The sequence below is a fragment of the Pseudorasbora parva genome, chromosome 5 (assembly GCF_024679245.1).
Source record: "Pseudorasbora parva isolate DD20220531a chromosome 5, ASM2467924v1, whole genome shotgun sequence".
NCBI lineage: Eukaryota > Metazoa > Chordata > Actinopteri > Cypriniformes > Gobionidae > Pseudorasbora > Pseudorasbora parva.
In genome coordinates this window covers 1,275,708-1,302,910 of record NC_090176.1, presented here as the reverse complement: position 1 = coordinate 1,302,910, position 27,203 = coordinate 1,275,708, and the positions used below count along the sequence as shown (strand labels likewise).

Sequence of the window (27,203 nt, the reverse complement as noted above, 5' to 3'; positions counted from 1 at the left end):
TGAAATGGACTGCACTTTCTGTTGTTAAATAGCCACTGCTATACTGTGAACCTTTAAAACATACACACAAAGAATCCTGCAGTCCCTTTACATTCCTCTTAACTTAGATTGCACATTGCATATGATTAGTGATATAAATTATACTGTATTAATTAAATAAAATACTTTGTCTCGTGTTTTAGGCTTATGGTTGTGTTCTTTATTCTTTTAAATTATAAAAAACAAAAACACACAAAAAAGAAATATCGCAATATATTGCCTCTCTTACAATATCGCAATATATTGCAATATATCGTATCGTAACCCCTGTATCGTGATACGTATCGTATCGCCAGAGTCTTGGCAATACACAGCCCTAAAACCTGCATGAGTTTCTTTCTTCTGCTGAACACAAGAGAAGATATTTTGAAGAACGTAACCAGGCTGCTTTGGGGCACCGTTTACGTCCATGGTAGGAATGAGTCTTCATAGGTGTTCAACATAAAGAAAAGCATTCAGGTTTGGAACAACTTGAGGGTGAGGAACTTATGACAGATTTTAAATGTTTGGGTGCACTATCTCTTTAAGCAGTCATCTGAACCAGTAACCACTTTACTGACAAATCTGAAATACAAAAATGTTTAATTTTCTTTATTCATTTACTATTGTGACTATATTATTATGTAATTATTTGTCCCATTTTAATCTAAATATTTTTTAAATGTCAAACTGCTAAATGATAAGTTAATAACATTAATTAGGCTATGATCTATTAATTAACCGGTCTAATGTCTAGAAAAATAAGTCTGCCAAGCTCTGATAATGTATGGAATATTATATGAATATATTATCCATTAAAAAAACAATAGGCCTACCTTTAGCTCACGGATGTGTCCGTCATCGCATGCTTTCAGTCAGACAGTCGGAGACACTGAAATGCTTCTCTGCAAAGGCTGCAGTTTGTCTTAGGTTCATCGTAAGTTACTGGACAGACCCACTGACCCCTTTGTTTCTATTCAGCCCTATATCTGGAAATCCTCTTGCGTTCAAACGGTGGACGCGAGCTCGACATGTTTTTAAAAAAGGGACTGACAACCGTTTCTTTTGTTTCATCCTGGCCGTCGGAATCGATCCATATAGCAGCACGAAGGAGTTCACTAAAATATTGGTGGGGACAATTTTGCCATCTTAAAATATTGATTAGCGTTCCCCCCTAAACCTACGCCCATGAATAAAACCAACCCCTATGGAGCTAATAATATGATTATAATTATATTTATATAATTATAACAAAATAATTTTAATGAATGTAATAATAACTATAACTATTATTATTATTACGATATGTAATATTAAGACTCGAGGGAACTCTTGAACACGTGTGATTTGCTCCCATCTCTGATTTCTACTTTCATCCTGAAGTGAAATTGAGAAGTTTCCCTTTATATTAGTTTTTATTTTGCATTTCATGAACAGAAGAGTAAAGAAATAGACACACATTCCCTCATAAATGCACATCTACATCTACACACACACCAACAGAAGACACACATCAGAGATAATGAGACAGAACAATATAGTTATTGAGTTTAGTGAGTATATTATATCAGCTTCAAGCTCATCTCTTGTGACGCTGCGCTAGATATCCCGCTGTGTGCCAGTGCGCTCCACTCACACTTCCCTCTAAAATGTGAATTGTTTGATTTAAAAGTAGCAATTTCAAGCTTTCTTCAGACGTATGTTTCATGTTTATGTCATGTGATAAGTATTCAGTGAGTTTCAGGTTCTCTCGCAGACAGAAAGTGCACGCAAAAAGAACTATACTAAACTAAGCTGATTTTAGTTGGTCTAAATCAATTCCATTTGTAGCTAACTACCTCACATGTGGAATCTCAGTGATTATAAACCCGTGCCTTTATTATGATTAAGGGATGTAGGTCCTATACAGAATAAGGCCTTAATATTTGATTTATAAGTAGCAATAAACAGCCAATATCCTAATATAGAATTGGACCCTAAACTAAAGTGTTACCATTTTTGTCATACCCTCACTGGGCCCGTCATTACTAAGTTACGCCACTGTCTCTAGTGCTTTAAAATTGTGTGTGTCTATAGGATGTATATACAAACCGTCATATAGATGCAAAAAACAAACAGACAATAGTACCCCATTCAAATGCTGATGCATATATAGAGAGAGCTATTATTATTATTTATTTATTTGTTTATTTGTTTTTGCAATTTTTGCTTTGTACGGCAACATTTTGGCAGCTCTGGAAAGACTCTATAACATCTCAGCGTTTATGATTTATCATGCGGCTCAAAGCATTATGGGTAGAATCTCTCTACAGTCTATTCGGATTCATCAACACAGTTTCACTGAAGATCCAATATAATGAACCCTAAACCCAGGATAGAGTGTGTGTGTGAATGTGGTCTGGACTGTGTGTATGAGGCTCATCGTGTTAGAGACGCTGTAGAAGGACAGAGTTCCTGCGCTGTGATCCACACACACTCCTATTCTACGGCCGATGGCCTTTACAGAGAGTTCAGTCTCTATGTTATTGTGTCTGAATGAGTATCTGGAGGAAGAGCAGAACAAACTCCAGGACTGATCATTATATCCAAACCAACACTCATTACCCCATCCCTTCCTGCTGATGCTCTTATATGACACTGATATACACACACCATCACCACTCCACTCAATCTCCCAGTAACAGCGTCCACACACACTCTCTCTACACAACACCTGAGGCACATCAAATCTGTCTGGATGATCAGGATACGGCTGAGGCTTTGGGAAAGTGTTAGTAATCTCTCTGTTCATCTCAGACAGACGGACGTGTTTATTCACTGTGTTCAGATCCAGAGTCAGCGGACGAGAATCTGGTGGAGATAAAACACATCAGAACCAGGAATTATGAATCTGTCGGATCTTTAACTCTCACCCCTAGAAGGAGAAAATGAAGAAAAACATCTTAAAATTCTTATTATTGAACATATGAGAAAACTAAAAGATGTTCAACTCTACCGTACGGTGCAGATGTAATAGGGAAAGAATCAAACAATCCGTTATTGTTCAGTCCATAAGTTATCTTTAAACGCGAGAGATGATGTTTTTTGAATGCTAAATGAAACTTGTAACAATGTTTACAATGTATAAACTTGTACAGTATACATTTATTGTACTATATATATATATATATATATATATATATATATATATATATATATATATATACAACCAATCAGGCATAACATTATGACCACCTTCCTATATTGTGTTGGTCTCCATTTTGCTGCTAAATCAGCCCTGACCCGTCGAGCCATGGACTCCGCTAGACCCCAGAAGGTGTGCTGTGGTATCTGGCACCAAGATGCTAGCAGCAGATCCTTTCAGTCCTGTAAGTTGCACTGTTGCGTCTCTATGGATCGGCCTTGTTTGTTCAGCTCATCCCACAGATGCTCGATTGGATTGAGATCTGGGGAATCTGGAGGCCGAGTCGACGCCTCAAACTGGTTGTTGTGCTCCTCAAACCATTCCTGAAGCATTTGTGCTTTGTGTCAGGAGCATTATCCTGCTGGAAGAGCCACAGCCACCAGAATACCGTTTCCATCAAAGCAGGGCCGTACCCAGGATTTTCTAAATACCGAGGTCCAAATATGAATTTTGGAGGGTTTGAAAAAAAAAAAAAAAACATTTCCAGGAGCATTATCAATTCAATGTGTGCATTTATGAATCGTGTGTGTGTATTTATGAATCGTGTGTGTGCATTTATGAATCATGAGTGTGCATTTATGAATCGTGTGTGTGTATTTATGAATCGTGTGTGTGTATTTATGAATCGTGTGTGTATTTATGAATCGTGTGAGTGCATTTATGAATCGTGTGAGTGCATTTATGAATCGTGTGTGTGTATTTATGAATCGTGTGTGTATTTATGAATCGTGTGTGTGTATTTATGAATCGTGTGTGTATTTATGAATCGTGTGAGTGCATTTATGAATCGTGTGTGTATTTATGAATCGTGTGTGTGTATTTATGAATCGTGTGTGTGTATTTATGAATCGTGTGTGTGTATTTATGAATCGTGTGTGTGTATTTATGAATCGTGTGTGTATTTATGAATCGTGTGTGTGTATTTATGAATCGTGTGTGTGTATTTATGAATCGTGTGTGTATTTATGAATCGTGTGTGTGCATTTATGAATCGTGTGTGTGCATTTATGAATCGTGTGTGTGTATTTATGAATCGTGTGTGTGTATTTATGAATCGTGTGTGTATTTATGAATCGTGTGTGTGTATTTATGAATCATGTGTGTGTATTTATGAATCGTGTGTGTATTTATGAATCGTGTGTGTGCATTTATGAATCGTGTGTGTGCATTTATGAATCGTGTGTGTATTTATGAATCGTGTGTGTATTTATGAATCGTGTGTGTGCATTTATGAATCGTGTGTGTGTATTTATGAATCGTGTGTGTGTATTTATGAATCGTGTGTGTATTTATGAATCGTGTGAGTGCATTTATGAATCGTGTGAGTGCATTTATGAATCGTGAGTGTGTATTTATGAATCGTGTGTGTATTTATGAATCGTGTGTGTGTATTTATGAATCGTGTGTGTATTTATGAATCGTGTGAGTGCATTTATGAATCGTGTGTGTATTTATGAATCGTGTGTGTGTATTTATGAATCGTGTGTGTGTATTTATGAATCGTGTGTGTGTATTTATGAATCGTGTGTGTGTATTTATGAATCGTGTGTGTATTTATGAATCGTGTGTGTGTATTTATGAATCGTGTGTGTGTATTTATGAATCGTGTGTGTATTTATGAATCGTGTGTGTGCATTTATGAATCGTGTGTGTGCATTTATGAATCGTGTGTGTGTATTTATGAATCGTGTGTGTGTATTTATGAATCGTGTGTGTATTTATGAATCGTGTGTGTGTATTTATGAATCATGTGTGTGTATTTATGAATCGTGTGTGTATTTATGAATCGTGTGTGTGCATTTATGAATCGTGTGTGTGCATTTATGAATCGTGTGTGTATTTATGAATCGTGTGTGTATTTATGAATCGTGTGTGTGCATTTATGAATCGTGTGTGTGTATTTATGAATCGTGTGTGTGTATTTATGAATCGTGTGTGTATTTATGAATCGTGTGTGTGCATTTATGAATCGTGTGTGTGCATTTATGAATCATGTGTGTGTATTTATAAATCGTGTGTGTGCATTTATGAATCGTGTGTGTGTATTTATGAATCGTGTGTGTATTTATGAATCGTGTGAGTGCATTTATGAATCGTGTGTGTATTTATGAATCGTGTGTGTGTATTTATGAATCGTGTGTGTGCATTTATGAATCGTGTGTGTGCATTTATGAATCGTGTGTGTATTTATGAATCATGTGTGTGTATTTATGAATCGTGTGTGTGTATTTATGAATCGTGTGTGTATTTATGAATCGTGTGAGTGCATTTATGAATCGTGTGTGTATTTATGAATCGTGTGAGTGCATTTATGAATCGTGTGTGTGCATTTATGAATCGTGTGTGTATTTATGAATCATGTGTGTGTATTTATGAATCGTGTGTGTGTATTTATGAATCGTGTGTGTATTTATGAATCGTGTGAGTGCATTTATGAATCGTGTGTGTGTATTTATGAATCGTGTGTGTATTTATGAATCGTGTGTGTGCATTTATGAATCGTGTGTGTGTATTTATAAATCGTGTGTGTGTATTTATGAATCGTGTGTGTGCATTTATGAATCGTGTGTGTGCATTTATGAATCGTGTGTGTGCATTTATGAATCGTGTGTGTGCATTTATGAATCGTGTGTGTGTATTTATGAATCGTGTGTGTGTATTTATGAATCATGTGTGTGTATTTATGAATCGTGTGTGTGTATTTATGAATCGTGTGTGTGCATTTATGAATCATGTGTGTGTATTTATGAATCGTGTGTGTGCATTTATGAATCGTGTGTGTAAATTTATGAATCGTGTGTGTGTATTTATGAATCGTGTGTGTGTATTTATGAATCATGTGTGTGTATTTATTAATCGTGTGTGTGTATTTATGAATCGTGTGTGTGCATTTATGAATCATGTGTGTGTATTTATGAATCGTGTGTGTGCATTTATGAATCGTGTGTGCGCATTTATGAATCGTGTGTGTGTATTTATGAATCGTGTGTGTGTATTTATGAATCGTGTGTGTGTATTTATGAATCGTGTGTGTATTTATGAATCGTGTGTGTGCATTTATGAATCGTGTGTGTGTATTTATGAATCGTGTGTGTATTTATGAATCGTGTGTGTGCATTTATGAATCGTGTGTGTGCATTTATGAATCATGTGTGTGTATTTATAAATCGTGTGTGTGCATTTATGAATCGTGTGTGTGCATTTATGAATCGTGTGTGTGCATTTATGAATCGTGTGTGTGTATTTATGAATCGTGTGTGTGTATTTATGAATCATGTGTGTGTATTTATGAATCGTGTGTGTGCATTTATGAATCGTGTGAGTGTATTTATGAATCGTGTGTGTGCATTTATGAATCGTGTGTGTGTATTTATGAATCGTGTGAGTGTATTTATGAATCGTGTGTGTGTATTTATGAATCGTGTGTGTGTATTTATGAATCGTGTGTGTGCATTTATGAATCGTGTGTGTATTTATGAATCGTGTGTGTGTATTTATGAATCGTGTGTGTGCATTTATGAATCGTGTGAGTGTATTTATGAATCGTGTGTGTGTATTTATGAATCGTGTGAGTGTATTTATGAATCGTGTGAGTGTATTTATGAATCGTGTGTGTGCATTTATGAATCGTGTGAGTGTATTTATGAATCGTGTGTGTGTATTTATGAATCGTGTGTGTGCATTTATGAATCGTGTGTGTGTATTTATGAATCGTGTGTGTGCATTTATGAATCGTGTGTGTGTATTTATGAATCATGAGTGTGTATTTATGAATCGTGTGTGTGCATTTATGAATCGTGTGTGTGCATTTATGAATCATGTGTGTGTATTTATGAATCGTGTGTGTGTATTTATGAATCATGAGTGTGTGCATTTATGAATCATGAGTGTGTATTTATGAATCATGTGTGTGTATTTATGAATCGTGTGTGTGCATTTATGAATCGTGTGTGTGCATTTATGAATCGTGTGTGTGCATTTATGAATCGTGTGTGTGCATTTATGAATCGTGTGTGTGCATTTATGAATCATGAGTGTGTATTTATGAATCATGTGTGTGTATTTATGAATCGTGTGTGTGCATTTATGAATCATGTGTGTGTATTTATGAATCATGAGTGTGCATTTATGAATCGTGTGTGTGCATTTATGAATCGTGTGTGTGCATTTATGAATCGTGTGTGTGCATTTATGAATCGTGTGTGTGTATTTATGAATCGTGTGTGTGCATTTATGAATCATGGGTGTGTATTTATGAATCATGTGTGTGTATTTATGAATCGTCTGAGTGCATTTATGAATCATGTGTGCATTTATGAATCGTGTGTGTGTATTTATGAATCATGAGTGTGTATTTATGAATCGTGTGTGTGTATTTATGAATCGTGTGTGTGCATTTATGAATCATGAGTGTGTATTTATGAATCGTGTGTGTGTATTTATGAATCTTGTGTGTGCATTTATGAATCGTGTGTGTGCATTTATGAATCATGTGTGTGTATTTATGAATCGTGTGTGTGCATTTATGAATCATGTGTGTGTATTTATGAATCGTGTGTGTGTATTTATGAATCATGAGTGTGTATTTATGAATCGTGTGAGTGCATTTATGAATCCTGTGTGTGCATTTATGAATCGTGTGTGTGCATTTATGAATCATGAGTGTGTGTATTTATGAATCCTGTGTGTGCATTTATGAATCCTGTGTGTGCATTTATGAATCCTGTGTGTGCATTTATGAATCCTGTGTGTGCATTTATGAATCCTGTGTGTGCATTTATGAATCGTGTGTGTGTATTTATGAATCGTGTGTGTGCATTTATGAATCCTGTGTGTGCATTTATGAATCCTGTGTGTGCATTTATGAATCCTGTGTGTGCATTTATGAATCCTGTGTGTGCATTTATGAATCCTGTGTGTGCATTTATGAATCGTGTGTGTGCATTTATGAATCCTGTGTGTGCATTTATGAATCCTGTGTGTGCATTTATGAATCGTGTGTGTGCATTTATGAATCATGTGTGTGTATTTATGAATCCTGTGTGTGCATTTATGAATCGTGTGTGTGTATTTATGAATCGTGTGTGTGCATTTATGAATCGTGTGTGTGTATTTATGAATCATGAGTGTGTATTTATGAATCATGTGAGTGCATTTATGAATCATGTGTGTGTATTTATGAATCGTGTGTGTGCATTTATGAATCATGAGTGTGTGTATTTATGAATCGTGTGTGTGTATTTATGAATCCTGTGTGTGCATTTATGAATCCTGTGTGTGCATTTATGAATCGTGTGTGTGCATTTATGAATCATGAGTGTGTATTTATGAATCGTGTGTGTGTGCATTTATGAATCGTGTGAGTGCATTTATGAATCATGTGTGTGTATTTATGAATCGTGTGTGTGCATTTATGAATCATGTGTGTGTATTTATGAATCGTGTGTGTGCATTTATGAATCATGTGTGTGTATTTATGAATCATGTGTGTGCATTTATGAATCATGAGTGTGTATTTATGAATCGTGTGAGTGCATTTATGAATCATGAGTGTGCATTTATGAATCATGAGTGTGTATTTATGAATCGTGTGAGTGCATTTATGAATCATGAGTGTGCATTTATGAATCATGAGTGTGCATTTATGAATCATGAGTGTGCATTTATGAATCATGAGTGTGCATTTATGAATCATGAGTGTGTATTTATGAATCGTGTATGTGTATTTATGAATCATGTGTGTGCATTTATGAATCATGTGTGTGCATTTATGAATCATGTGTGTGTATTTATGAATCCTGTGTGTGCATTTATGAATCATGAGTGTGCATTTATGAATCATGTGTGTGTATTTATGAATCGTGTGAGTGTATTTATGAATCGTGTGAGTGCATTTATGAATCGTGTGTGTGCATTTATGAATCATGTGTGTGTATTTATGAATCATGTGTGTGCATTTATGAATCATGTGTGTGTATTTATGAATCATGTGTGTGCATTTATGAATCATGTGTGTGTGTATGTGACTGTATATGTGACTGTAGCGTGTGTATATGTGACTGTAGTGTGTGTATATGTGACTGTAGTGTGTGTATATGTAAATGTAGTGTGTGTATGTGACTGTAGTGTGTGTATGTGACTGTAGTGTGTGTATATGTGACTGTAGCGTGTGTATATGTGACTGTAGTGTGTGTGTATATGTGACTGTAGCGTGTGTATATGTGACTGTAGTGTGTGTATATGTGACTGTAGTGTGTGTGTATGTAAATGTAGTGTGTGTATATGTGACTGTAGTGTGTGTGTATGTAAATGTAGTGTGTGTATATGTGACTGTAGCGTGTGTATATGTGACTGTAGTGTGTGTATATGTGACTGTAGCGTGTGTATATGTGACTGTAGTGTGTGTATATGTGACTGTAGTGTGTGTGTATGTAAATGTAGTGTGTGTATATGTGACTGTAGCGTGTGTATATGTGACTGTAGTGTGTGTATATGTGACTGTAGCGTGTGTATATGTGACTGTAGTGTGTGTATATGTGACTGTAGTGTGTGTGTATGTAAATGTAGTGTGTGTATATGTGACTGTAGTGTGTGTGTATGTAAATGTAGTGTGTGTATATGTGACTGTAGCGTGTGTGTATATGTGACTGTAGTGTGTGTATATGTGACTGTAGCGTGTGTATATGTGACTGTAGTGTGTGTGTTTGTGACTGTAGCGTGTGTATATGTGACTGTAGCGTGTGTATATGTGACTGTAGTGTGTGTATATGTGACTGTAGTGTGTGTATATGTGACTGTAGTGTGCGTATATGTGACTGTAGTGTGTGTATATGTGACTGTAGTGTGTGTGTATATGTGACTGTAGCGTGTGTGTATATGTGACTGTAGTGTGTGTATATGTGACTGTAGTGTGTGTATATGTGACTGTAGCGTGTGTGTATATGTGACTGTAGTGTGTGTATATGTGACTGTAGCGTGTGTGTATATGTGACTGTAGCGTGTGTGTATATGTGACTGTAGTGTGTGTATATGTGACTGTAGCGTGTGTGTATATGTGACTGTAGCGTGTGTGTATATGTGACTGTAGTGTGTGTATATGTGACTGTAGTGTGTGTATATGTGACTGTAGCGTGTGTATATGTGACTGTAGCGTGTGTATATGTGACTGTAGCGTGTGTGTATGTGACTGTAGCGTGTGTGTATGTGACTGTAGCGTGTGTATATGTGACTGTAGCGTGTGTATATGTGACTGTAGCGTGTGTATATGTGACTGTAGCGTGTGTGTATGTGACTGTAGCGTGTGTATATGTGACTGTAGCGTGTGTATATGTGACTGTAGCGTGTGTATATGTGACTGTAGCGTGTGTAGCTGTCTTTTCTCCCTCTGCCCACAGTGTCATCATTTGAATACCTTGCTTTTAAATGTAAACCCCCTTTTTCGTTGACAATACTGCTCATTTATCGGCCCCCAAAAACAAATTCAGTTTTTATCTCTGAGATGCATGACTTTCTCACAACACTCTGCTCTACTTCTGCCAACATTTTAATATTAGGAGATTTTAATATTCATGTAGATACCCCCTCCTGCCACCTGGCAGCTGAGTTTCTGCAATTATTGGACTGCCTCAATCTCCAACAGCATGTGGATGGACCCACTCATTCTAGGGGGCACACTCTGGACTTGGTCATTTCCAACTCTCCTCATATTAGAAACCTCTTGGTGTATGATCTGGGTGTGTCTGACCACCAGGCCATCTCATTGGAGCTGCCACGCCCCTCTTCCCTTACCAAAGATTCCCGTCAAATTTGCTTCAGGAACCTGAAAAAGATTAACCAAGACTCTTTAACTACAGACCTTCAGCAATTCTCCTCTGTTGATCTCTCCTCAGTCTCTGAGTCGGTTGACTTCTACAACAAGTCTCTGAGCAGCCTTCTAGATCTTCACGCACCTGTCATAACTAGAATGGTCACCTTCTCGCGCTCAGCACCCTGGTACACCAGCGAACTGCGGAAGATGAAGACGGTTGGGCGTGTACTTGAGAGGCGTCTCAAGCTCTCAGGACTCACTGTTCATAGGCAAGCCTATAGAGATCATCAGAAGGCCTACGCAAGGTGTTTAAGAGATGCTCAGTCACAGTTCTACTCTAGCATCATCAACAATAACCCTGGAAACTCCAAGAAGCTTTTCTCCACTATTAATCACATCCTCAAACCGCAAACTCACTCTTTTTCAGAAGCCACAGAAGAGAGGTGCAATAAGTTCATGACCTTTTTTAGGAACAAAGTAGACAACATCCACTTGCTCCTATCTAGCACCTCCGCTCTGCCTGTCCCGTCTGTTGATCCACAGCCAGGGACCTTCCAACATCTCTGCTGCTTCTCCATCATCACACAGCTCGAGGTTGAGGACATCATCAGAAAAATGAAACCATCCACCTGTGCACTGGATCCTTTTCCTACAGCCTTGGTAAAATCTAACCTCAGTGTCTTAAGTCCATTCATTACCAAGATTATTAATAATTCCCTCCAGGCTGGCCATGTTCCTTCATCTCTTAAAACTGCTATCATCAGACCACTTCTGAAAAAACCTACTTTAGACCCAGATGTTAATGACAACTACAGGCCCATCTCCAACCTCCCATACCTCTCTAAGGTGCTGGAAAAAGTTGTTGCTGCACAGCTTCAGGTCCATTTGGAGCATAACCATCTTTATGAGAAATTTCAGTCTGGTTTCCGCTCAGGACACAGCACAGAAACAGCTTTGGTCAGGGTCACAAACGATCTTTTGATGGCGGCAGATGCTGGTTCCCCATCCCTTCTCATCCTCCTGGACTTAACTGCAGCTTTCGATACAGTTGACCATAACATCCTCCTTCACCGTTTACATTCCACCATTGGTCTCTCTGACTCGGTCCACAACTGGTTTTCTTCTTATCTCACTGGGAGAACTGAATATGTCGCGTTAGGAGAAGCTACATCCCTGTCACACAATGTCACCTGCGGTGTCCCTCAAGGCTCTGTGCTCGGACCCACCCTGTTCATACTCTACATGCTCCCCCTTGGTCGTCTCATCAACCGGCATGGGATTTCTTTTCACTGCTATGCTGATGACACTCAACTTTACTTTAGGACAAGTTCATCTCCCTCTGCTGACCTCACACCATCCACTTTGATCACTTGCCTGGATGAGATAAAGGCGTGGATGAAGCAAAACTTTCTGCAGCTAAACAGCTCCAAAACTGAAGCTATCCTAGTCGGCACTCCACTTCAGGTCCAGAAGTCCGTTATCACCAGCATTGCTTTCTCTGATCAGGTCATTCCTCTTTCCACTTCAGTCACGAATCTGGGGGTCAGAATGGAATCACAGCTTACTTTTGAAGCGCACATCAAACACCTGTGTAAGACCTCCTTCTTCCACCTCAGAAACATTGCCAAACTTCGTCCCATTCTATCACTGGCAGATGCGGAGAAGCTTGTCCATGCCTTTATCTCCTCCAGGCTGGACTACTGCAATGCGCTCCTTATTGGCATCCCTAGCAAAAATCTCCAGAGGCTGCAGTGTATTCAGAACAGCGCTGCTAGGATTCTCATGAGGGTGCGCAAATACGACCACATCACCCCCATTCTAAAATCACTCCACTGGCTTCCTGTGTCATTCAGGATCGAGTACAAGATCTCTCTCCTTACCCACCAGTGCATCCATGGTGATGCTCCCTCCTATCTCAAGGAACTCCTCACCACACAAACAGCCACTCGTAACCTCCGCTCTGTTTCGCTGTATCGCCTCAAAACTCCCACAGCCAATCTCCGTACTATGGGGGATCGGGCATTCTGCTCTTCAGCCCCCAGTCTGTGGAATGCTCTCCCTGACCACCTGCGGACTCCACAGACTATAGATACTTTTAAGCGTGGTCTTAAAACCCACCTTTTCAGCAGAGCTTTTAATTGACTTTTAATTGACTTGCTACTTGTTTAATTTATTTTATTTTATTTTTCGGTTTTATTTATTTATTGTTGTTGATTGTTTTGTTTTTGTTTTTAAATTCTGTAGCACTTTGAGATTTTGTTTAATATAAAGTGCATTATAAATAAAATTTATTATTATTATTATTATGTGACTGTAGTGTGTGTATATGTGACTGTAGCGTGTGTGTATATGTGACTGTAGTGTGTGTATATGTGACTGCAGTGTGTGTGTATGTGACTGTAGTGTGTGTGTATGTGACTGCAGTGTGTGTGTATGTGACTGTAGTGTGTGTGTATGTGACTGTAGCGTGTGTGTATATGTGACTGTAGTGTGTGTATATGTGACTGTAGTGTGTGTATATGTGACTGTAGCGTGTGTGTATATGTGACTGTAGTGTGTGTATATGTGACTGCAGTGTGTGTGTATGTGACTGTAGTGTGTGTATATGTGACTGTAGCGTGTGTATATGTGACTGTAGTGTGTGTGTATGTGACTGTAGCGTGTGTGTATGTGACTGTAGTGTGTGTATATGTGACTGTAGTGTGTGTATATGTGACTGTAGCGTGTGTGTATGTGACTGTAGTGTGTGTGTATGTGACTGTAGTGTGTGTATATGTGACTGTAGTGTGTGTATATGTGACTGTAGCGTGTGTGTATGTGACTGTAGTGTGTGTGTATGTGACTGTAGCGTGTGTATATGTGACTGTAGCGTGTGTATATGTAGCGTGTGTGTATGTGACTGTAGTGTGTGTATATGTGACTGTAGTGTGTGTATATGTGACTGTAGCGTGTGTGTATGTGACTGTAGTGTGTGTGTATGTGACTGTAGTGTGTGTATATGTGACTGTAGTGTGTGTATATGTGACTGTAGCGTGTGTGTATGTGACTGTAGTGTGTGTGTATGTGACTGTAGCGTGTGTATATGTGACTGTAGCGTGTGTATATGTAGTGTGTGTATATGTGACTGTAGTGTGTGTGTATGTGACTGTAGCGTGTGTGTATGTGACTGTAGTGTGTGTGTATGTGACTGTAGTGTGTGTATATGTGACTGTAGTGTGTGTGTATGTGACTGTAGTGTGTGTATATGTGACTGTAGCGTGTGTGTATGTGACTGTAGTGTGTGTGTATGTGACTGTAGTGTGTGTATATGTGACTGTAGTGTGTGTGTATGTGACTGTAGTGTGTGTATATGTGACTGTAGTGTGTGTATATGTGACTATATATACATAGTCACATTGATTGTTCCTGATCGATTGCTCCTGTCTGTCTGCCTGCTGCTGCTGCCACCACAGTGTTTGTAGCTCTGTATAGCTGTGTTTGAATCTCTATTTGATATATTTTCTTTGTAATTTACACTGCTAAATATAACTTACTCATCACCATATAGTGTTTTATATAGCCTATCAATTTATATTTGACATTACTAGCTTTTAATCTAAATCACTACCACACGTTAGCTTTTCGCTAGCCTGGTAGCTTTCCATCCCAGCATCCAGGTCTCCTGTTTTCTAAGTTCTTTAGACAACTGTGGTGAGTTGGATTATTAAAAAGACTCCATCAGACAACTGTGGTAAGTTTTGGATTCATCAACAAATACGGTAAGCCATGTCTTCTTCTCCTGTCATTGTCATTTGCACTGCATGCTACATGTTTAGCATATCTATCTCCGTTGGCGAACAGGGCTTCACATGTGATAAATGTAAGGAATTAATCAGGCTGACGGAGAAGATTTCAGTTTTAGAGACACGCATCCAAGCTTTATGTGAGAGTAGTGAGAATGTAACAGCTTTAGATACTGCTTTGGATGCGACTAGCTTAGTGAACACTCATTGTTTGGTTCCGGCTGAGCCCGCGCAGCAGGGCTGGGTGACGATGAGAAAGCATAGTCGCGGATCAAAAAACCACTCTTCCGTTCCGATTAGAACATCAAACAGGTTCTCCCCACTCAGTGACGCACCCACTGAGGATCCTGTTGAAAGTGCCCTAGTTATTGGCGATTCTATTACACGGAATGTGAAAATAGAGACACCAGCCACCATAGTCACATGTTTACCGGGAGCCAGAGCGCCTGACATCAAAGCAAATTTAAAAGGGCTGGCTAAAGCTAATCGTAAATTCTCTACGATTATTATTCACGTTGGCACTAATGATGTTCGACTTCGCCAGTCGGAGATCACCAAAATTAACATTAAAGAGGTGTGTAATAGTGTGTGTATATGTGACTGTAGCGTGTGTGTATGTGACTGTAGCGTGTGTATATGTGACTGTAGCGTGTGTATATGTGACTGTAGCGTGTGTATATGTGACTGTAGTGTGTGTATATGTGACTGTAGCGTGTGTATATGTGACTGTAGTGTGTGTATATGTGACTGTAGTGTGTGTGTATGTGACTGTAGTGTGTGTGTATGTGACTGTAGTGTGTGTATATGTGACTGTAGCGTGTGTATATGTGACTGTAGTGTGTGTATATGTGACTGTAGCGTGTGTATATGTGACTGTAGTGTGTGTATATGTGACTGTAGTGTGTGTATGTGACTGTAGTGTGTGTATATGTGACTGTAGTGTGTGTATATGTGACTGTAGTGTGTGTATATGTGACTGTAGTGTGTGTATATGTGACTGTAGTGTGTATATGTGACTGTAGCGTGTGTATATGTGACTGTAGTGTGTGTATATGTGACTGTAGTGTGTGTATATGTGACTGTAGTGTGTATATGTGACTGTAGCGTGTGTATATGTGACTGTAGTGTGTGTATATGTGACTGTAGCGTTTGTATATGTGACTGTAGTGTGTGTATGTGACTGTAGCATGTGTATATGTGACTGTAGTGTGTGTATATGTGACTGTAGCGTGTGTATATGTGACTGTAGTGTGTGTGTGTGTGTGTATGTGACTGTAGTGTGTGTGTATGTGACTGTAGTGTGTGTATATGTGACTGTAGTGTGTGTATTTATCTTTATTGCTACTGATTTAGCTCCATACCATTTTGTGTAAGGTTGTGTAGAGTAGAGTCTGGCCTGACACCGCCCTGAGAGACTCTGAAGCTGACTCTACTGATGAAACTGCAAACTACTCTTCAGTAAAATTCTCTCCGATGATTGAACATCCTGACTCCTGGTCTTCATTTCGCATATCTGGTCTATGGGTCAAAACTGTCAACCCCTAACAATCCTGATTTAGCTCCATACCCATGACCCTGTGGTCGGTTCTCCACTGTTCCTCCTGATCCACTCTGTCCTGCTATAGGGCTATTTTAATGGAGCTGAACTCTTCATGTCCAATATATCATCAGTGTCTCAGTCCAGTTTACCAGATCCTGTGCTAATCATCATTGACATGATCAACTCTAAAACTCTTCTGTCATGTTTTCTTTCTCCTTCTCCAGGAAGAACATGAACACACTCAGTGAGTTTTCTGCTTGTTTTCTCAGTGACTTACATTGTAGGAAGTCGTTCCTGGTCCTGGGAACAATGACTGTGGAAATCAATAGACAGGAAGAGTGTGATTATCATGTCAAGAGGAAATGATCCCTGCATCCGTTCCTAAGACATTTCTAATATGATCTTCTACATGATATGAGATGTTGGATGATGATTTCTGAGAGCAGATGAATCTCCAGGACTTTACCTCTGTTAGAGATCTTCTTCAGCTCCTCTTTGCAGAAATCCTCCAGTTTGTCTCTCAGCTGACGGACAGATTCTCTCACTCCATCAAAAGAGGAGAGAGAACTGAAGGGATCGTCATTGACGTCTGTAGATTCAGGAGGAGTTGAGAGAGACTGGAAACTCTACAGAAAACAGAAACCAAAGCTCATCACCTCCACACTTCAGCCAATAACCTGCACTACTGTCAGATTTGAGCAGCTCTTGATGATCTTTAGTGGCTCTCCTCAATCCAGCACTTTCACAGCATCAGCTTCATTCTTCTCATATTCATTAAATCACATTAGAGCGAGAAGTTCTAGCGTTTGACACTTTCACTATAGGATAACTTTCTGGGAATCACTCGGATGATCAAACATCTGACAATAACATAAATGTAACGGATCACGGTTGACATTCAGGGCTTTAAGTTTTACTGAAAATAATAATAGTCTACTGTTGCATTATTGAAAGTGAAGAAACAATACTGTTGCATTATTAAAGTATTATAACATTTCACATTTTATTCTAAGCATTGTCCATTTATTGTTGGTTGAATATATTGCGTGTCTAGAGATTATCATTATTTAAAAGCACAGAGTGAAAACAGAGTGAGGTTTTTTATTAGTGATCGGGCAGCGAGTGATGAGGAGAGAGAAACGCTCAACTACAAGTCTCAATAGAAAGGAAACCGGACAATCAGTTTACTATAAATGAGTTCAGATTTGGATCCTGTGCGCTGGAACCTGTGAAACTTTCATTGCTAACTAACTACGCTGAACCGCCGAACGCTAATGTTCTTCCTGCAACCAATGTGTGTGAGAAAATAATAAATGGACATCAGTGGGGAATCATTTCAATGTTAAGAAACAATTTATTCTTATAATTTGTTAAAAGTACCATATCAATGCTTAGAAACGCTGCTGTTTAAGAGTTGAGTGTGTAAGGTTTGGGAAGTTGGGCTAAAATGTTCAGAAACGGCCTCGTCTCATTGAAGGCTTGAGTAGATTCACTCAGGAAAAGCAGTTCAAAGGTCACGAGCAGATTGAGCATTATTTATCACTTTGAGCAGTTGGTGGCAGTGAAATTCACAAGGACTCTTAGGACCTATTCGGACGGTGATTGTTTCTCAATTTCTCAAGCCTGTTTATAGCCGCTTTTCCACAGTCCGCTCACGGCCCTCCTGTAAAACCCGCCCTAAACACGCCTTCACTGGACCGTCACACACAAAGGTTCAGCAGCCAGAAGAAGAAGAATGAAATAAATCACTCTACAGATATATCAGAAGCTGTCGTTTAGTCTTAGACTCCACACGCGGCTATTGACTGACCACGAACAGGTAACTGTATTTTTCATTCGTTATGTCTTGTTGTTGTTGTTTTTTAACTATAACATGTTGGGCTAAAATTGTTATAACGCAAGCGTTACAGAAAATGGACCAATTAAAATATTTCTGAAAATTGATTAGTAATGCCTTACACTACAGCACAGAGTAAGGCAGCGGCTATTTGCACAATGTGTAAGAAAATAGATTTTATTAACACTCAGTAAAAATAGCATATTTTCTTAATAATTGCTATTTACACTCAGTGAAAATAACATTTCCTTAGCGATAGATGATATTTACTAAGTGACAATAGTGATATATTCTAGGGGTGACCCTGAATAGCTGACGATTCGATGCATTGATATGCGGATCCAGAGTCGATCACCGATCTCGCGGTCGACTCTTCGTGGGGTTTATGAAACGAGGATCACACCATTTTGGCAATATGGGGGTGCTCAATATTTTAAAGACGTGGCGCGGTGCTGAGCTTTGCGTCCAGTGTGCGACCCCTTTAAAATTTGAACACATTGTTTTCAATGAGTGTACACACACCGGCGCGGCATTCGGTGCCTGTCCGCGGTGACTCAGGAAGTTGTTTAAAATCCTGCCGCGCCACAGAGCGCTATTTCAAGGTTTATATTAAATGTATATTTCCCTCAAATCGTCAATGTACTGATTTCACCCTGTGCTACAAGATACACTCATCGCGCAGCTCTAATGTCAGAAGTCGATTCAAAATTGAGCTTGTGTGTGTGTGTGTGTGTATATAATGTGTGTGTCCGGTGTGCAGCCCTCTTTTACGTGCATGTAAACGCACTCAAAGTGTTCTTTTCCTCTCTAGGCAGGTCTTCTTTTAGGTTTATTTATCAAAATGTTCTTTTATATATTTGTGTGATGTTCTGTATTTCGATCGCAGCTTTAACATGTTATGAGAATGTTTTCCGAATGTTTATCCACCACATTACCTTTATTTAAACCTAAATTAGAAAGCCATTGTCAGTTCGTCAGTCAGTTCGTCAGTCAGTTGGCAGGCAATTTTGGTCGCTTTATTAAAAGTTGTTGCTGTGCAGTGTGTAAAGGAGAATAAAAATAGTTTTACCCTTCTGCTGACAAGTGTCGTGCCCCTCCAAACCCACACACACACACACACACACACACACACACACACACACACACACACACACACAAACACAGATGATTCGACTATCAGTCGACCATAAAAAGATTTGACAATTCTGATTCGAATGTGTAAATCCTTAGTCGGGGACAGCCCTAATATATTCTCAAACATACATGTGCACACAAACTCACCTACACAAGTCACAAACAGATCGGCGGCCGGGCACACACACCTGACAGACTGCTCTGTCTCAATCGAGATGTTGGGCTGCTCAGTCTCCACGACAGGGGCTGAATCTGAAATCGACCCCTATACCCTGAAATAGGGCATTATTTGAAGGGACGGCCATTTGTAGAGATCTAGAGAGGAGCAATTAATTGACTGATAGACAACTACTCTGTAAGTGTTTGTAACTTTTCTCATTTGATTGTTTGTTCATTTGTTGTTGAATAAGTGTGTCTGTGTAGTGCAGTGGTGTGTATTACTAGTTTTGGTGTGTGTGGGAGTTAGCATTTGTTGAGTTAGCATTTGTTTGGTCATTGCCACGTTGTGAGTGACCGTTTGTTGGGGCGTTCCCAGCTGCTTTCAATAACGATACTCAAGTGAGTATAAATAGCGTGATAGTCCGCGGCAGCGGAAGCGGCAGTGTGAAGCCCTCCTTGTGTGAAGACCGACGAGTGTAAAGACTTCAACTCTTCCCAGCGCAACTCCGCCCGAGCAAGGACCCCGGCAAGGCACTTGAGTATCATCTTCCTTTCCATTATTTGTGTTCGGTTCTTTTCTAATATCTATTTGGCCTTTTCTCTGATCTGTATTCACCATGTGCTTTCAAATCTCAACTATAACTACTAGCACTCGTAAATCACGCTCTGTACGCACGAGACGCCGCAATCCTAATAATTTGCGCTATATCCTAACATCCTCTGCTACTTTACTCTCTATTCCAATTGGTCTCTGGAATTGCCAGTCGGCTGTAAACAAAGCAGACTTTATTTCATCTATTGGGACTCATTCTCAGCTTAGCCTCATGGCCCTAACTGAGACCTGGATCAAACCAGAGGACACTGCCACTCCTGCAGCCCTCTCAACCAATTATACTTTTTCACACACTCCTCGGCCTATTGGGAGGGATGGGGGTACTGGTTTGCTTATCTCAAATGATTGGAAATTTGATCCATTACCGTCTCTACCGGCCAATTCATTTGAATCGCACTCAATCACTATTACTCACCCTGTTAAAATCCATGTGGTAGTGGTCTATCGTCCTCCAGGTCACCTCGGTAACTTTGTGGAGGAGTTGGATGTGTTACTTTCTAGCTTCCCTGAGGATGGCACTCCTCTGATTCTGCTTGGTGACTTCAACATCCATCTTGATAAACACCTAGCTGCAGACTTCAGCACTCTACTGACTTCATTTGACCTTAAGTTAGTATCTACTACGGCTACTCACAGATCAGGTAACCAATTAGACCTCGTATACACACGCAACTGCTCCACGGACAACACTTTAGTTACTCCATTACACACCTCAGACCACTTTCTCATCACTCTTAACCTCATACTGACTCCTGATACAACACGTACTCCTACACAGATTACCTTTCGGCGTAATCTACGCTCACTCTCTCCCTCTCGTCTATCCACTATGGTTTCATCGTCACTCCCTCCACCTGCTCAGTTCTCAGCACTGGACACTAACAGTGCTACCGACACTCTTTGCTCCACTCTAACATCCTCCTTAGACAGTTTTTGCCCCCTTTCATCCAGACCAGCCCGCCCCACCCCATCTGCCCCCTGGCTGTCTGATGTTCTCCGTGAACATCGCTCTGGACTCAGGGCGGCAGAGAGGAAATGGCAGAAATCTAAAAACTATACTGACCTTACCTTGTATCAGTCTCTTCTCTCTTCTTTCTCTACAAATGTCTCCACTGCTAAAACAACATACTACCACAACAAAATCAACAATTCTCTGACTCTCACAAACTCTTTAAAACATTCACCTCTCTCCTTTGTCCTCCTCCTCCCCCTCCTTCATCAACTCTTACAGCTGATGACTTTGCATCATTTTTCACAAACAAAAAAATCTCTCATTAGCAACCAGTTCTCCTCATCACAAACTGACAAGCACATCTCAACAACTAACACGAACACGCTTCCATCCTTCTCTCCACTCTCCGAGGCAGATATTTCTAAACTCATCCTTTCCAATCACCCTACTACCTGTCCACTTGATCCTATACCCACTCACCTCCTTCAGGCCATTTCTTCTTCAATCACTCCTGCACTCACTCACATTGTCAACACTTCTCTTCACACGGGAACCTTTCCCACAGCATTTAAGCAGGCTCGGGTAACCCCACTGCTTAAGAAACCCTCTCTGAATCCAGCACTTTTAGAAAACTACCGACCAGTATCCCTTCTGCCTTTCATTGCAAAGACCCTTGAGCGAGTTGTGTTCAATTAACTCTATATGTTTCTTGAACGGGACAACCTCCTAGACAACAACCAATCCGGCTTCAAAAGCGGCCATTCGACCGAGACTGCCTTGCTCTCGGTAACTGAGGCACTGAGACTGGCAAAAGCAGCTTCCAAATCCTCAGTGCTCATTCTGCTGGATCTGTCTGCTGCTTTTGACACAGTTAACCACCAGATCCTCCTGTCAACACTTAAGACGATGGGTATCTCAGGAACTGCCCTCCAGTGGTTCAGGTCTTACCTCTCTGGAAGGTCCTACAGGGTGTCATGGAGAGGTGTAGTGTCTAAGTCACATCCTCTAGCTACTGGGGTTCCCCAGGGCTCAGTGCTTGGACCACTTCTCTTCTCCATCTACATGTCATCATTAGGTTCTGTCATTCAGAAACACGGCTTCTCCAATCACTGCTATGCTGATGACACTCAACTCTACTTCTCATTTCAACCAGATGATCCTACAGTCAGTGTTCGTATCGCTGCCTGTCTGACAGACATTTCTGACTGGATGAAAGAGCATCATCTTAAACTCAATCTTGCAAAGACAGAATTACTTGTTTTCTCAACCAACCCCGCACTTCATCAAAATTTCTCCATTCAGCTTGGTTCATCGACCATATCTCCATCAAGGACAGCCAGGAACCTTGGAGTTGTGATTGATGACCAGTTAAACTTCACTGACCACATTACTGCAACAGCCCGGTCCTGCAGATTTGCTTTATACAACATTAGAAAGATTAGACCCTTCCTATCAGAACAGGCTGCACAACTCCTGGTTCAAGCTCTTGTTCTCTCCAGACTGGACTATTGTAATGCTCTTCTGGCTGGGCTTCCAGCATGCACTATCAAACCCTTGCAGCTGATCCAGAATGCAGCGGCGAGAGTGGTCTTTAATGAGCCGAAGAGAGCGCATGTTACGCCTCTCTTCATCAAACTGCACTGGTTTCCAATGGCTGCTCGCATCAAATTCAAGGCACTAGTTCTTGCCTACAAAACAACCACTGGCTCTGCACCAATATACCTAAACTCACTTGTTCAGACTTACACTCCCTCCAGAAGCTTGCGTTCTGCGAGTGAGCGGCGCCTCCTGGTTCCATCCCAAAGAGGCATGAAATCGCTCTCACGGACATTTTCCTGGACCGTTCCCACCTGGTGGAATGACCTGCCGATCTCAATTCGTGCTGCCGAGTCTGTAGCCATTTTTAAAAAACATCTTAAGACACATCTTTTCCATTTGCACTTGACCAATACAGAATAGCACTTAATGATCACCACAGCAACGACCAAAAGCGCACACTCCTGGATCATATCTACGTCTCTCATCCGGATTTGTGCCTTCAGGCGGGTATGTTACATAGTAATCATAACTGTCAGAATCCAGTGTTCTGTATATTGCTTACGTGAGTTTTTGTTGTAGATGGCTATTGCTGCGCGTTTAGCTAGAATGCCATACAAAACCAACCCATTGGGCCACTGAATCTGCATTAACGACAACAGCTGGGGCAACAGCCTTAGTCCTAATGGGTTGTTATCATAGCTATCAAAATCCAGTGTTCGGCATTTTGCGTACGTGAGTTTTTGTTGTAGATGTCTATTTAAAAAAAAAAAAAAAAAAAAAATGGTGTACTGTGCTAATTAATTGAGATTTCTTACAGCTCTTACAGGTTTTTGGCCTTGTCTGTTTCGTTGCTTCTATTACTCTCCCCTTTTTTGTAAGTCGCTTTGGATAAAAGCGTCTGCTAAATGATTAAATGTAAATGTAAATGTTGTAGTGTTGTCCGACACCATAGTGGACATGTTCGAGTGCAGTCATTCAGTCTCACGTTGCACCGCAATAACGAGTGTAGCCGATTTACACACAACAGCTGTCCGACTTCACGCACTCGTCTTCATTCACTCCTTTAAGTTGTATTAGTGAACTAAAGTAGGGAATGTTATTTGTGTCTTAAATATGAAAGTTTAAAGATTGAGGTTAATTCAATGAGCTTGAGCTCAAACTTTAATGCACGAACCAACATCCCATGCATCATCACCAAAACATCCTGCCTCTCTTCCTCACGTTCCCCTATCCCATCATCCTACCTAGATATTTCCCTCTGCTGGATACATTAGGCATTACAGTTAATCTACTGCATATCAACAGTCTAGATATGATGTCAACTCAGGGAATAGTGAATGAGGTGACGTATGTGCGCACACAGTGCGTGTGTGTGTGTGTGTGTGTGTGTGTGTGTGTGTGTGTGTGCGTGTGTGTGTGTGTGTTTGCGCCGATCTGTTGGGGTGTGTGTGAGTCTGTGAGAGAGAGAGTTTGTGTGCACATGTATGTTTGAGTGTGTTTTAAGTACAATTACAAAGCAATTCATTGGTTTTGTTTAACTTTGAAACAATTTTCGAGTTGCGTTGTGGTAAAAATAGCTACGGGTAACGCCAGCTGATTGAGGAGTGCAACCATTCTACGTCATCAACCTAGAACACAAACAAAATGGCGCCGCCCATGGTCCAAATATAAAATCGATTTTTTAAATAACGTAGATCTTTCATGGGTTTTCTACTACATATTTCAGTAAGAGACATCATTAATGTTATATTAAGCCATACAAGTCTCAACACCAGGGGATCCCTTTAAAGGCAAACAATCATGAAAATACTGTCAATTCAGTCAAGTGTGAAGATCATCAGATGAACTTTGATGAACATTACTCAAATTACTACTATCTTCCAGAGGAAAGAGTTTTCTTGAGAGATCTCCTGAGCTGAACTGCATCTGTAAGTGCGTCTCTTTCAACAGAAGATGATCAGATGAGTGTCTGACTGATGATTATATAATAACCGCACACACAGATCATCGGCTCATTCTGCTCTCATGAAATGCTTCTCTGAGTCTCTTGTTCTTCTAGATCTCTGTTACCTGCAGGAAATGGACGTGATCCTGTGTGTGTGAAAGCTGCTCCAGCTCAGCGTCTCTCCTCCTCAGATCATTGATCTCCTGCTCCAGTCGCTCCAGTCGTCCTTCAGCTCGACTCACTGCAGTCTTTTCCTGATCTCTGATCCGCTGTGTGGCCTCAGAGCGGCTTCTCTCAATGGAGCGGATGAGCTCAGTGAAGATCCTCTCACTGTCCTCCACTGCTGTCTGTGCCGAGCGCTGTTAGGACACACATCACAATCACACAGTGGCTTCAGTGAGTCCTGACTGAGACTTCTCAAACTGCTCTTCTTCTCCAGACTCACCTTATGAGCCTTCACAGCCTCTCTCAGCTGCTGAAGATCTTTCTCTCTCTGCTGGATTCTCAGCTGGAACGACCTCTGCGTCTCCTTCAGCCGCTTCTGCAGCACAAACCAGTGACAGAGACGGCACTTTATACTGCGCACACTAGAGCATCATGGGAGCTTTGGGAAAGGTTTGCTCACACTTTCTATGAAGCCTGTGTTTATAATCCATTATAAGGATATTCTTAGTGCTTTATAATACATGCATAATACCTTATAAACAACCTTATAATGTATTATCATCTCATGAATAATCATAACAACAGTAATAATGCTTACCTATTTGTGGTTATAACTATTATGATTGATGATTTATAACACAATGAAGATAGTTGTCCACTTAAGTTAATAGATTATATAGCCCATAGTTTCATATCTTTTACTTCCTCAAGTCTCATATCTTGACATTGTTTCCTTCAGATCTGCACAGCCTCAAACTACATCTTATGAGTCTTTTACTGCTTAAAGTGACACAAACACAGGCTTATCTTAACTTCTGTTTACTCAGCGGTGAAAGTCCACCTCCAGCTGCTGTTCTCTTCTGCTGACGTCTGCAGTGTGAATGATGTTTCCTGATCATATGGTGCCAGTATAAATAGTGTCAGCATTATTTGATCAGTGTGTGATTTCATACCTGATTCTCTGTCCTCTGTGCTGCGGCTGATACAGTGTCGTGGTTTTTATGTTCGTCCATCGTACACAGCACACATATAAACTTCTGGTCAGTGCAGCAGAAAACCTCCAGGAGTTTATCGTGTGTTTGGCAGATCATCTCCTGCAGTCGTCCAGTGGCATCGGTCAGATTGTGTCTCTTTCCTTTAAACCAACTCTCATGTTGTTGAAGGTGATTCTGACAGTAAGAGTTCAGACACACCAGACAGGACTTGACGGCTTTGTGTTTTCTTCCAGTACAGACGTCACACTGCACATCTCCAGCTCCAGCGTAACAGTCAGCAGGAAGTTTAGTCTTCTTCAGTTTCTCCACCAGTTCAGCCATCATGGTGTTTTTAGCTAAAGCAGGTCTTGGCCTGAAGGTCTGTCTGCACTGAGGGCAGCTGTAGACGCTCATCTGATCCTCCTGATCCCAGCAGCCTGTAATACAGATCTTACAGTAACTGTGTCCACACGGGATGGTCACTGGATCCTTCAGGAGATCCAGACACACTGAACACATCAACTCATCCTGATCCACTGAAATCTTCGCCTCTGCCATTTTACTGAATGAATACAGAGACACAAACACACACACCAGCTTGACTACACTTCAGTTTCTCTTTCCCAGAAGTCATGTGATTTCTGGTTTTGTGTTTGAGTGACGTGTGCAGAACTGGTTTATCAAGTTTATAAAGCGTCATGAAGCCTCATTCCTGCTGAGGTCACAATAGCAAATACAAAAAAACGTTATTAGTTGATTCAGAGTTAAGGATTTTTCTGTAGAACATTGGGCAGTTTAACTACTCAGGACAGACAAGAGACTCATGAACAACCATCATAAAACAAAAATGGGAAATTACCTCAAGGGTATTTTTATAAAATCAACAATTTGTCATGTGGATTATACTTAAACATTTTATTCAGGACAGTACTAAATAAAGAAATAACATGCATTTAGTATGATCCCTCTTATTTTGTTAAAATAACTATTAATTAAAATAATCAGATTCTGTGAGGGGTGTGTTAACCTTTGAGCATAATGAGATTGCATTTCATTATATTTTTACTTTACACTATAATACATTTTATTTTATATCCTTACCTGTTGGTGATGTCCTTGTGTTTTAATGTTTAATAATTATTTTTATTAAAAAAACAAGTTTTATTACAGAACCATTAATGATCAAATTGCAACAACAAATCAGAATAGAAGCAAAAATTAAATATTTATATTTAACTTCTTTTATCTGTTTATTGATAATACATTTTATTTCTGATTTCGGTGTTCAGCTAAATGAAAACTTTAGCTGTAGTTTCGAGGGGAAAGGTGCATCACTAGTGAGAACCGATGTCGAGATCGAAGCGTATGTTTTTATGGGAAGTTAAGTGAAGAATGTTTTATTACACTGTAAAAAAATGTGTTGGTTTTTGTTGGTTTAACTTAAAAAAGTGAGTAACCTGGTTGCCTTAAAATGTTGAGTTTATTGAAATTAAAAATTTAAGTTGATACAATGAAGGAAATTTGTTTAATAAATTGAAACTCTAATACTAAATA

General features: G+C 39.9%; 2 protein-coding genes across 2 annotated transcripts; one reads left to right on the top strand and one right to left on the bottom strand.

The window, feature by feature from the left end:
• Positions 1 to 1,399: 1,399 nt before the first annotated feature.
• Positions 1,400 to 26,240, bottom strand: LOC137074915 (tripartite motif-containing protein 16-like). The gene is made up of 6 exons (XM_067442997.1): positions 25,629 to 26,240; positions 24,956 to 25,051; positions 24,636 to 24,869; positions 16,798 to 16,957; positions 16,609 to 16,644; positions 1,400 to 2,868 (listed from the first exon to the last, which is right to left on the bottom strand). Exons 1-6 carry the CDS (start codon positions 26,205 to 26,207, stop codon positions 2,345 to 2,347), a joined length of 1,629 nt encoding a protein of 542 aa, XP_067299098.1. The 5' UTR covers positions 26,208 to 26,240; the 3' UTR covers positions 1,400 to 2,344.
• On the top strand, positions 21,729 to 22,790 carry LOC137076214 (uncharacterized; the record flags this gene model as incomplete). Its single annotated transcript, XM_067445147.1, has 2 exons — positions 21,729 to 21,997; positions 22,196 to 22,790. Coding segments are annotated over exons 1-2 (864 nt in total), but the record flags the coding sequence as incomplete, so codon positions are not given.
• Positions 26,241 to 27,203: the final 963 nt, after the last annotated feature.

Coding starts and splice junctions, on each gene's coding strand:
- LOC137074915 (XM_067442997.1), bottom strand. CDS start 26,207: ATGGCAGAGGCGAAGATTTCAGTGGATCAGGATGAGTTGATGTGTTCA. Junction 25,052..25,628: donor CACAGAGGACAGAGAATCAG/GTATGAAATCAC, acceptor TTTGTGCTGCAG/AAGCGGCTGAAGGAGACGCA. Junction 16,958..24,635: donor ATCACGTCCATTTCCTGCAG/GTAACAGAGATC, acceptor TGTTTTCTGTAG/AGTTTCCAGTCTCTCTCAAC.